The 12298-nt window shown below is 28.5% G+C and overlaps 3 protein-coding genes across 3 annotated transcripts in view; all 3 read left to right on the top strand.

The window, feature by feature from the left end:
* The window catches only part of LOC108808820 (pentatricopeptide repeat-containing protein At2g01390-like), a 36754-nt gene extending 33861 nt beyond the window's left edge, over positions 1-2893 (top strand). Inside the window, exon 3 of the transcript XR_008945226.1 lies at positions 2583-2893. The gene's annotated coding sequence lies outside the window, so the exon portion shown is untranslated. The remainder of the gene's footprint in view (positions 1-2582) is intronic.
* Positions 527-2849, top strand: LOC108854030 (pentatricopeptide repeat-containing protein At2g01390). The gene is made up of 2 exons (XM_057009155.1): positions 527-1333; positions 1535-2849. Exons 1-2 carry the CDS (start codon positions 634-636, stop codon positions 2527-2529), a joined length of 1695 nt encoding a protein of 564 aa, XP_056865135.1. The 5' UTR covers positions 527-633; the 3' UTR covers positions 2530-2849.
* Positions 2894-10825: 7932 nt separating the features above from the next.
* Positions 10826-11844, top strand: LOC108850394 (early nodulin-like protein 3). Its single transcript, XM_018623935.2, has one exon. It carries the CDS (start codon positions 10881-10883, stop codon positions 11712-11714), a length of 834 nt encoding a protein of 277 aa, XP_018479437.2. The 5' UTR covers positions 10826-10880; the 3' UTR covers positions 11715-11844.
* The last annotated feature ends 454 nt before the right edge of the window (positions 11845-12298 follow it).

Raw genomic sequence — 12298 nt, 5'->3', positions numbered from 1 at the left:
CTTTTGAATTTTGAACTTTTTTTGAAATTTATGAATTTTTGTATTTTCTGTATTTTAATTTGATCTCATTTATTTTTGAATTTTATTAATATTTAAATTTTGTTTTTTTCTGAATTTTTGTTAAATTTACCGATTTTCTTTAATTTTCTGATTTTTTTTTTGATTTTTTATGAATTTGATTAAATTTTCAATTTTTATTTATTTATTTTTTCTTTATTTTATTAAGTAAATATTTATATTTGAAAAAAAACTGACATATCATTTTTTATCTGTTAAAAATGGCAAATTTTTATTTTGGAAGTTTTTATGATACAAATGTCATTTTAAAGGTAGTAAGTGACAATTTCAAGTGTTTTAAAGTGATTTTCCCTATTATTAACAACAGTAGCATCAGTAACTGCTATGTGGATGTTAATCGGGAGAGAAAATAAAGCCCATTTAAGAATAAAGCCCACCCAAGAATTCATACCCAAAAAGAGGACAGAAACTAAACCCATCAAAAGGGTTTATTAGACTGTAGAGAACCAGAACCAAAGGAGAAGGAACTGTCGAGTTGTAGATTTAGACGAAGCAAGTAAGAGTGGATAGGGAGCTTTGTTCAAAATAAATTTGGATGAACTTGTCCGCAAATACATGCGCTTCTCCACCATTTTCCGCAGAGCCCCAGTCCATCTCCAAAGCTCCGTCAAGCTACTCCACTCTCTTCCCCGACCAAAACCCAGAAGATTCTTCCAGAGACCAAAACTCGTCAAAACAAAAACCCCAGAAGCCAAGGTTTACACAAGAGACACAGTATCCAACATCTACAACATCCTCAAGTACTCAACCTGGGACTCCGCTCTGTCCCAGCTCCCGCACCTCCCGATCAAATGGGACTCTCACATAATCAACCGCGTCTTGAAATCCCATCCTCCGATGCAGAAAGCCTGGCTCTTTTTCAACTGGGCTTCCGACATCAGAGGCTTCAAACACGACCACTTTACCTACACCACCATGCTCGACATCTTCGGCGAAGCGGGTCGGATCCAGTCAATGTACTCCGTTTTCCACCTTATGAAGGAGAAGGGCGTGGCGATCGATACGGTGACGTATACTTCGCTGATTCACTGGGTTTCGAGCTCAGGGGATGTCGACGAAGCGATGAGGCTGTGGAAGGAGATGAGGGAGAGTGGGTGCGAGCCTACCGTCGTGTCGTACACGGCTTACATGAAGATGCTTTTCGATGTCGGGAGGGTTGATGAAGCGACGGAGGTGTATAAAGAGATGTTACGGTCGAGGGTTTCTCCGAATTGTCACACTTACACGGTGTTGATGGAGTTTCTTGTCGGCTCTGGTGAGTTTTGCTCTATAGCACACCAACTGTTTGTTAATATTCCTAAGTGAATGTTAAACATTTTTTTAAATTTGTATTAGTATATAGTTTACCTTATCTATTTAATTTATATGAATGTTGGTGTTAGTAGTATATGCATCTATTTTCTGGAGTATGTAGCTATGAAGATGATATCTTAGTTTTTTTAAATGTGATTTGCAGGAAAATGTGAGGAAGCTTTAGACATTTTCTTTAAAATGCAAGAGATTGGTGTGCAGCCAGATAAAGCAGCTTGTAATATTCTGATTGGGAAAGCTTGTAAGCTCGGCGAAACGTCATTCATGGCTCGGATTCTTGTATACATGAAAGAAAACGGGATTGTGCTTCGTTACCCTGTATTTCTCGAGGCTTTAGAGACTCTCAGAGCCTCGGGAAAAAGTGACGATCTGTTAAGGGAAGTCAATTCGCATATTACTGTTGAATCTTTGTGCTCCAACGACGACACCGTTGAAGCTGAAGCTGAAAGTTCAGATGATAGTAGAATTATTAGCTCGCTTCTCTTGATGAAGCAGAGTCTTGTCGCAGTTGATCATCTACTTAACCAGATGAAAGATAAAAGCATGAAGTTGGATTCTTTCCTTGTTTCAGCAATCGTTGAAACTAACTGTGGCCGTTGTAGAACGGAGGGAGCTTCGTTGGCCCTTGGTTACAGCTCGGAAATGGGGATTCATCTCGAGAAGTCAGCGTATCTTGCGTTAGTTGGTTACTTTCTTAGAGAAAACGAGTTTACTAAAGTTATCGAAGTAGTCAAGGAGATGGTGAAAGCCCATCACTCACTTGGTGTGTACCGAGGAGCAACGTTGATCCACAGGCTTGGGTTTGGCAGAAGACCTCGCTTAGCTGCAGAGGTTTTCCACTTGCTTCCCGACGATGAAAAGGGCTTAGCTGCTTACACTGCGCTGATGGATGTTTATATCTCAGCAGGGAGTCCAGAGAAGGCAATGAAGATATTTGAAGAGATGAGAGGACGTGAGATCATGCCTTCGCTGGGGACATACAATGTTCTCTTGTCTGTTCTTGAGAAAACCAGTGACTTCCAGAGACAAGCAGCGTTGTTGAAGAAGGAGAAGAAGAGTCTTGTTGCTACTGGCCGTTTCCGGGAAGATGTCGATGCAGAAGAGAAAGTCTGTGATCTTCTGTTTGCTAGAAATCTGTAATATAACTGCAAGTGAAGCCAACATACATGTTTAAACGAATCCACTAGCCACAGTGTAGGTTCTTCTCAGGCTCGTACAGTTTCTCAAAGCACCTAATTTGATCGAATTAGCCAGAAGTGTATTCTCTGTGCTAATGACTCGAGGTAGTTAGTTGAGGTTGAGTTATTAGGGATGGTTTGATCAGGAGACTTCTATGAATCCCAGAAGCTCATGTGTTATATGCTTCCAACCAGTGAGATTTCACTAAAATTAATGTAACCATTAAATGTCTGTTGAAATTTTTTGACATTTCTGCTGTGTAGCTTTTTCGAATTTCTCTATATTGCGCTTGTCCTATGAAGTTTGGGAAGCAAATATGATTTCTCTTTGATGCATATTTCTCTTTGTGCTTGAAAGGCTTACATTAAGAGTCAGTGCCAAGTCCGGAGACATATTTCTTCTTCTTCTTCCTCCACCTCTCTAACAACAAAGCCTTAGGACATGTGGTGGAATAATTGTTGCAATAAAAGCTATCTCATATTTCTCTTTGATGCTACACAATGTGAGAATTTCTTGTCCAACAAATAAGAAAAATTATGAAAAAACAAAGAAAATTAAAATCGTTAAAATTAATATATATATATATATATATATATATATATATATATATATTTATGAAGTGATTTTGCTTATATGTCATGTTATCCATGATTTTAGGATAAGTTATTAATTTTAATAATACTATTGTTTAAATCTCAATATTTTATTTATATCAATATTTTATCATGAAATTTAAAATAATAAATAAATAAATAAATATTAACAAATTCTAACTATAACATCATACTTATGTTTATCATATATTTAGTTTATGTTATTAATTTTCCTAATTTTAAAGTTAGTTATTAGTTTTAATAATACAATTTTTTTTAATTCTATCTTATTGTAATATAACTAATAAGTTAGTTAATCATTGAATATAAATACATATATGTCGTCAAATATATTTTATATTTTTTCAAATATTTAAATATTTTAATATTCAGAAATTATATTCCTAACTAGATTATTTATACATGATGAACATTAAATAAATATTTTATCTTGAAAATCACAAACATTATCACAATCATATATATAAATTTAAATAGTAAATTATCCGAAAATAAAAATTATTAAAATGTATAATTTAAAAAACATAAAAACTAAAATAAAAATATTAAATAAAATTAAACAATTGGATGTTAATCAATTATTTGTAAATTTATTTTTTAGGGTTTTTATCTTTTTATAAATATTTTTGATACTTTTCAATCTAAATTATCTCAAAAGGATTCTTTTGTTATGAATAAGTTTACTACCATTGACTATACCACATAATATATAATGATATCTACCGGTTAAAACCATCAAAATAACTTTTTGTGATGATTTCTCCCAAGAGTTGAAAAATAATTTCTTAACAGTTGAAAATAAACATTTAGATACTAGTATGAAAAAGTACCTTTAGTCGATGAATTTTTAGATCTTAAATTTTTTTAAAAAAAAATTGGTGTATCCTATTAATTTATGTACTACTTGATCATCAATTTTTTTATTCTAATATTTTGTATTATATATATTATTGGTGAGATTGTGAATTATTAGACCTTCAAAAGATCTCATCGCAAAATAAAGACATTCTACTAAGTTATAATTAACTATTTGTGGGATAAAATATTTTATCAAGCATTTAATTTTATATTATATTTAATCTCATCGGTGATAAATTAGTTAAAAATCATTAAAAATATATGATAAAATATAAATTATATATTTTGCTAAATATTTATATATTTTGAATATAAATAATCAGATTCCTAACTAAAATAAATAAATTGGAATTATACATGATAACATCAAATTTATAATCAAAATCATAAACATTATCACAATAACATATTTATAATCAAATAATAAATAACCTATAAAATATAAAAAGTGAAACTTAGTAAAGAATACTCTAAATACGAAGAAACAAGAAAAACTATGATAAAAATATTAAATAACATAAAATAAATTAACAAATATTAAGCATAATATAAATATAATCTAAGAGAACAGAGGAGGTAATGTTCTATAAATTTTCTTAAAGTTTATAAATCTAAATTGTTGATAATATATGATGTTTACTGGTCATTGTTATTTCTATTGATAATTTATGAGTCGTGACTGTTTTTAATGCTTTTAATATCTATGAGATTTTTTCATTCCACAACTTCAGTAAATATTTGGTTTCAATTTCAAGTTGCCTAATGATAGTTTACTTATTATTAGAGAGAAGATTTTTATCCAAAATTTACACTCCATGAATAAAAAAATAGAACTTAATACATCGATGTTAATATAAATATTAAATTTGAATAATTTTTAGGATTAGTTTAAAGTTTTCTTTATCAAATTGAATAGTTTTAAAGTATGATTGTTTCAGAGTTACATAAAAATATGAGAATAACAATAATATGTTGAAAGCTCACTGACATATATAAATTCTACAAAACAAACTCAATATTAAAATAACTGGTTAATAATACAGTCTTATTTATTTATAAATTTTGAGTCATTTAATTTATATGTATGAAAATAAATAAATATTACCATAGATAATAATATGTTGACATATTAGTGTAAGACCATTGATTTTAAGTATAAAAAATTAGATTGGTCCAGTCAATAATAGAAACTCTTAATAATTTTACTTAGACCATTTATTTTTGAGTATACTAATCACATTTTTATTTGGTTCAGGTATAGCCCATTGTCCATATATGATTTAAAACCCTCAGTTAAATTATAACTAATCCTTATTTTTAGCAGTTTTTCTAAATTGTTCTGATGCATTGGTATTTTGAGTTAGTGTTTTTTACTCGTATTTGCTCATATTTTCTAATTATTTACTTATTTTTAGTTATTTAGTTTTATTCAGTTTATATTTAGTTCAAAATCTATTTAAATAATATTTTTGACATAGTTATGAGAATCCAGTTAGTCCCTAGTTATTTTAGTTGATTAAAAAGCTTGGTAGGTTTTTTAAAATTAATCATCATTAATAATATTACGAGTTTTAATTAATATTAAATATCCTTTGTTAAATAGTTTTATAATGAAAATAAATATAAAAAGCTTTTTACTAATGTTAAATAATTTTCTTAACTGGAAACTAGTGTTAATTAATATTTAAATTATATAAATAATAACATAAAGAATATTTAGTATTAGATTTATTCTATTTTTTCCCAGCATTCCTGATCTAAATAACTATATTTTTATAGTAGTAAATATTTTGTTAATGTATAACCCTTACAATACATAGAAAGTAAATATAAATTTATGGTAAGATAAATTTTTTTATCACCATCTTTAGATAATCTATTATTATCTTAATAAATGAATATTCTCTATTTTCCAAATCATTTTATGGTATTATTCATGCTATTACAATATTTCTTACATTTTGTTAAGAGTTCCAATTAACTTATGTGATACATGTTTTAGACTTTTAGTTTTGATCTATATATCTTATAATCAGTGTTCTTTAAATATCTTTTTATATAACTCATACAAAATCATATTTATCCATTTATTTCATATATTATATATAATCTATTTTAAGACCCTTTTTGACAGAACTTATTTTAAGACTTCTTAAGATTATAATTATAAACACTTTTTCATGTTTGTTCATAATAAGATTTGTAATTTAATTATTCTTATGTTATTGTTTTTCATTTCACTTAATATTGGGTATAGATTTGTATTTGTCTTTTTTTTTGGAAATCTCCTATAATTATTTTTTATTAATTTCTATGTTAATTAGTTTCTCTGTTATTATTTTTATTAGTTTAAGGTATATGTAATACTAATTTTGTTTTATTTAACTATAAATGTTTATAGATTTTTTGTGTTTCTTAATTTAAAATATTTTAACATTAATTTACCTTTTTTGAACAATAACATTAATTTACCATTTTAACTTTATTAAAGCTAAGAAGACATACATTTTGTAAATATTATTTTTTGCTTTTGATTTTCTATCTTACTTTAATAGTTAGAATTTTAAGTAAGTTATGCAATTGTATATTCATTTTGTTAGTTTAACTTATGTGTAATATTAAATTCGTTTATAAAAGATATGTTTTAGAAATATTAATTTTTTAGAAAAAAAAATTAAGTTGATGAATTTTAATATTTTGATTGGTTGTTTCAAATCATATGTGAATTCTTTCGGTTACTTATAGTCTCAGCTTTTATATAGTATAGATATATATACTGATATAACTTATTTTACTTAGTATTTTTTACTCGTATTTTGCTCATATTTTTTCTAATGATTTATTTCATTTTAGCTATTTAATTTTATTCAGTTTATATCTGGTTAAAATAATCATTGTTAGTTTTATATATAGCAAGAACTCTAAGAAAAATATGAGTAAAAAATAAGAAACATTTGGTTTTATTTAAGAGATATTAACATTAAATTAACTCTAAGAAAAAATATGATCAAAATAGTTATACCTATAATAAAAATAAATAAACAACCCAATTAAAATTTGGTGTATTTTCACATTTGATAACTTACTTAAAAATACTAATTATCAGAGTAAAATGGAAAATCAAAAGAAAAGTAGTAATATTAACAAAAAATATTTCTTCTTAGGTATAATAAATAAAAAAAAAATATTTATAAAATGGTAAATTAATGTTAAAATAGTTAAATAAACAAACACACAAAATCTATAAACATTTACTATAAAATAAAACGGAAATGCTATTACATATAACTTAAATAATAAAATAAATATTAACATTTGAAAACTTACTTAAAAATACTAACTATTATAGTAAAATAGAAATTCAAAATAAAAAAATTAATAAAAATCATCTTAGTAGGTATAATTAATTCAAAGTACATTTTATCCCAAATAAAATGATAAAATAATGTTAAAATAGTTAGTAAAAAACACAAACAATCTACAAAATTTTATAATATAAAAAAGAAATGTTTTTACTAAATAAAGCATTAAGAAATTTTCTATTATCATTAAGGAATTCATATCAAATAAATAATAAAAACTATTAAGACATTTGCATGTGTGGAAGAAAAGAAGTATTTCTTTTCCTAAGAAAATGTTAATAAAAAGAAAATAGTATAATAACAAAGGTGAAGACTAAATAGATAATTATAATATTAGGACATATATATTAACAACTATATTACTAGTAGATGATAATAGTAATTAACTTATGAAAACACTCTTTATGTCAATATTTTCAAAGGGAAGCGACATATAAGTTGATTAATTGGTATTTTTCCCACAAACTTGCACTCAATCAGAATCAGTTATCTATCATTACATTAAAATTTAAGAGGAGGTTATACGTTAATGTTAAGAATGTTTAAATATGATTTTGAATTATCAATCAAATATGTCAAAATATTATTTTAATTTATTTACATTCAAATGTTAAAAATTCAGAATATTTTATTTTAGTATAAAATAATAATTAGTATCAAAAAATAAACTAATAAAAGTAAATCATTAAAAACAAATTAAGTTAATTTAGATACTAAGTCATAGAAAATTAGCAAAAAAATAATTAATAAAATGATGGAAGATTTTCCAAAATACTCATAATTCTTTTTAAAATAAATATTCAATGAAATTCAAAAGTAACCTAAAAGTAATTAAACTATAAATTTTAGTATATATGATTATAATTTAAAAATTCTTAAAATAGGTTATATATAACATATAAGATAAAAGATGATCTCACATGAGTTTGGTCAAAGAAATATACTTAAAGAACACATATTATAAGATATATAGATCAAAATTAAAAGTCTAAAAAAAATTCAAATAAGTTAGTTGTAATTCTAACAAAAAATTTAGAAATATCTATAGCATTAAAAATATCACAAAAATACGGGCAATAAAAATATTTATTTATTAAAATAATAATAATAGATTATTTAAATATGGTGATAAACAATAAAGACTTACAAATTTCTAAAATGTAGAAAAAATCAAGATTACAATGACTAATTTATCTATGAAATCTATTAATTTTTTGTTGGCGTAAAAAGCTTCAAATATAATTATTAAATTGTGTAATATTTTTGAAAATGTATTTTTTTTTCATGTAAATGACAAATCAGACAAACATTATTTATCTTACCAAAGCAGGAAGTGGACGTTTGATGAAGCTTCTATGCTACCTAGATTGTAAGTTGATATAACTCATAAGAAATAGAAAGACTATTACTTCCCATCTTTAATGCTCATTGCCCAAGTACCCAATGTTACCTACTACGGAGATATATTTTTCATTACTTCACATTATTGACTTTTGAAACCTACCGGTTGTTCAAACAAACCTGAGAGTTAAATTCGGCAAAGTGTACTGGTTTCCAGCTTTAATACATGCAACTGGTACTGAAGAAGGAGAAGCACTCTTAAGTCTTCCCTACTTCTTCAAAAATAATTCTTATGGTGTCGATAGTACAATATTTGGAGTGGAATAGGAGCAACATTCTTGCCAATCGAATTGTAAAAACTAAGATGAAGCCCATAAATCAATAACCAACAGTAACACCAATGCTTAACAGCGCTGTAGAGACGTACCTGTACCTTTACCTTAACGCAGAGAAGATCATATGTATTACAATTAGCTGCAAAAGAATTGATACCAGTAGGTGGAATGATTTCAAGTTTCCTCCTCCATCTTCTACCAAGAATGCATATGCCTTCAAGTCCACAATGGGACACCTCGGAAAGATAAGAGCTCTTTAGTCCCAGACGTATGACCGTTTTGTAATGTTTGACCTGAGTAACTGTCCCAGTCTTCATGATCAAATGATGGTTTAGAGCTTTTCTTATGGGTCCAGTAACTAGTGCAGTGTTCGGTGCCGGAAAACCTGACATGGATTAGCTTCTAAAATGGCAGAATGAGAAGAGTTGAGATCCTGAGCAAGAAGAGAGTAATGGCTTGTGTGCAGTGTTGCTGATACCTGGACGGCTGGGCTACAGCTTATCGGATGTGGTAAAGAACAGGGTTGCTAAGAAATATCCAACGGTATCAACCACTTTAGAAGGTTCCATATGAATCCATCTGTTCATGAAAGTCGGTCCCTATTGATCCTTCTCAAACTGCAGTATCTCAATAATGTTTTTTTGTCGTTTTTAGTGTATAAGGAAGAAGAATATGAAGGTGATAATTTAATTTTGTATTATTATTCTACTAATAGATAACCAAAGGTAGGTTTAATACGGCATTGGTTAACTTTATTAGCCGAAGTTGGTTTAATTTAAGTAAGTAGGTTCCATTTTTTAAGTAATGTATTTTATTATCTAAACATTTATGAAATGGTCCTAAATTTAAATGACAACTTCTATACGTAAGTAAAAAATATGAACTTAAATTAATAGATTAGATGGTACATTTTGATGACTGATTAAAATCAAGAATTATGCTCGATTTGTAACCCTAATTCCCATAACCAACTAAATCCTAAAAAGTTGTCAGTGATTAAAGAATCCCAAATATTCTAATCAGAATAGAGAACCTAACTTGATATCAAATAATCCGGGGGAGAAATAACAAACTTTTAAATATAAAATTATTACATTACCACATGTGTATTATGACATTATTATGTTTCTAAAATAATATAAAGATGTAAATATTAGTTTTTAAAATATAAATTACTAATCATGTAGAACAATATCAATGTATACAAAAGTGAAAACATATGTCTCCTATGATGAGCATATCTAGATCTAATTTAGATTAACAAAGATAAATAGATAAAAATGTGTCGTTTCAAAAAAAAAAATTTGAACCACACGATTTTTTGAAACATATATATATATATTATCATGGACAAATAAAAATACATTAAAATTATAAAATAAAAATTAGCAAATGTAAAATTTAAACAAAAGCCTAATCAAAAGAATTAGAGATATTTAAGCGTTGTTTACAATTTATATTGGTAAAGTGTAGGTGAATCTAAGTTGAAAAAGGAAAAAAAAAAGGACATATATTCCAAAACAGTTATTAGAATAACAAACTCAGCTTGATGAAAATCAAACACAAACCTAACTACATAAGGATTTGAAGAGATCTTTGAAAAAGGAAAGAAGAAGCATACATATCACAAACGGGATTATAAATTAAATAATCAAATTCATCTTAATGAATGGTAAGAAAAATCCTTAAACGGCAAGTAATAGGTTCCGTAAAAGGTGTTATAAAAAGAGAGCTAGGGTCTTGCTTTTTCTTACTCACAACATACTCATCAACGATCTCTGATATCTATTAGACTATTACTAATGGCGACAACAACAACAAGAACGTTCTGCTTCGTGCTCGTGGTGGTTCTAATGGGATGTTGCTGCTCAGCAAAAATCTACAAAGTGGGAGACTCGAAGGGATGGAGAGCGAAGGAAGGGACCTATTATGAATGGGCTAAGCGTAAGGAATTCCAAGTGGGGGATTCTCTGATGTTCGAATACGATGGCCACGTCAATGACGTCACTCAAGTTTCCAGTCGTTTGGAATACCAATTCTGCAACTCTCTTTCTCCCAAAGCTGTCTACAACACAGGACACGATGTCGTGACTCTCACGGAACCAGGTTATCACTTCTTCATCAGCTCAAATCATTCTCAATGCCTAGCCGGACAGAAACTAGTCGTTTTTGTCGTCCATGACCATCCGATTCCTCCACCACCACCGAGAAAGATCCTTCCTTACGGAAAAGATTACAAGGTCGGTGACTCCAACGAATGGAGGGTTCCCGAAGAGAGTGACTTCTATTCCAAGTGGAGTGAGGAGAAACAGTTTTATGTGGGAGACAATCTTCTTTTCTACTACAACGACCAAGTCGATGACGTCCTAGAAATCAACAGTGATTTTGAGTTCAAATCTTGCGACACTACTTCTCCTGTTGCCGTGCACAATGGGGGACAAGATCTCATAAGGCTAACGAAAGCAGGAATCCACTATTTTATTACGTCAAAGATTGGTCATTGTGAGGATGGGCTTAAGCTTCGAGTTGTGGTGCGACCACTATCCAAAAGTGTTCCGAAGAAGACGCAGTTGTTACCTTTCGACCGTCTCATCAAGTGGCTACATGATTCCTTCAGACCCCACCCCCATCACTAAGAGTTTCGTTCCTTTTTGTTTTGTTTTGAGCTTGGCTTATTAGTGTTTTTGTTTTCTCGCTCGTTTTTGTTCTTTAGTTTATTTTCAAAATAGTGTGTGTTTTTCTATTTATTTCTATCGTTGTGGAGAGACTTGACTTGCTTCAATAAAAATATTATTTCTTAATCCTAACTGTACACACATAAAATAGACTCAATAGCTTCAGAAACTGAACAAAAGGGAAGAGGAAAAAAAAAACAATATCCTAATTGATTAGACAAAGAATGAAAATAAAATGGGAAATTGCACTCTACGACGTCCAAAAAAATTATAATTAGCTCAGTGACCAATTGTCCTATTATACCAATATACCTTATGTCTTTTATGTAATAATGCATCTTTGTCCTTGTGTATAACCGGTGCAACCTGTAGAATATAAATAAATATAAAACATTTTTTGTTTACTCTAAAAGGTAAACGTGTCTTTTCTTTTGACACAACTTGTAGATGACAGTAATTGTGGAATCTCAATACTTTCTTCTCCATTTTGTCCGCCACGGAAATCACCGAGTATATTACCGGCGACATTTGTGGAGTAGCAGCCG

The sequence above is a fragment of the Raphanus sativus genome, chromosome 4 (assembly GCF_000801105.2).
Source record: "Raphanus sativus cultivar WK10039 chromosome 4, ASM80110v3, whole genome shotgun sequence".
Classification (NCBI taxonomy): Eukaryota; Viridiplantae; Streptophyta; class Magnoliopsida; order Brassicales; family Brassicaceae; genus Raphanus; species Raphanus sativus.
Note: the sequence above shows the minus strand (reverse complement) of the source record. Positions and strands in the feature narration are given on the sequence as shown.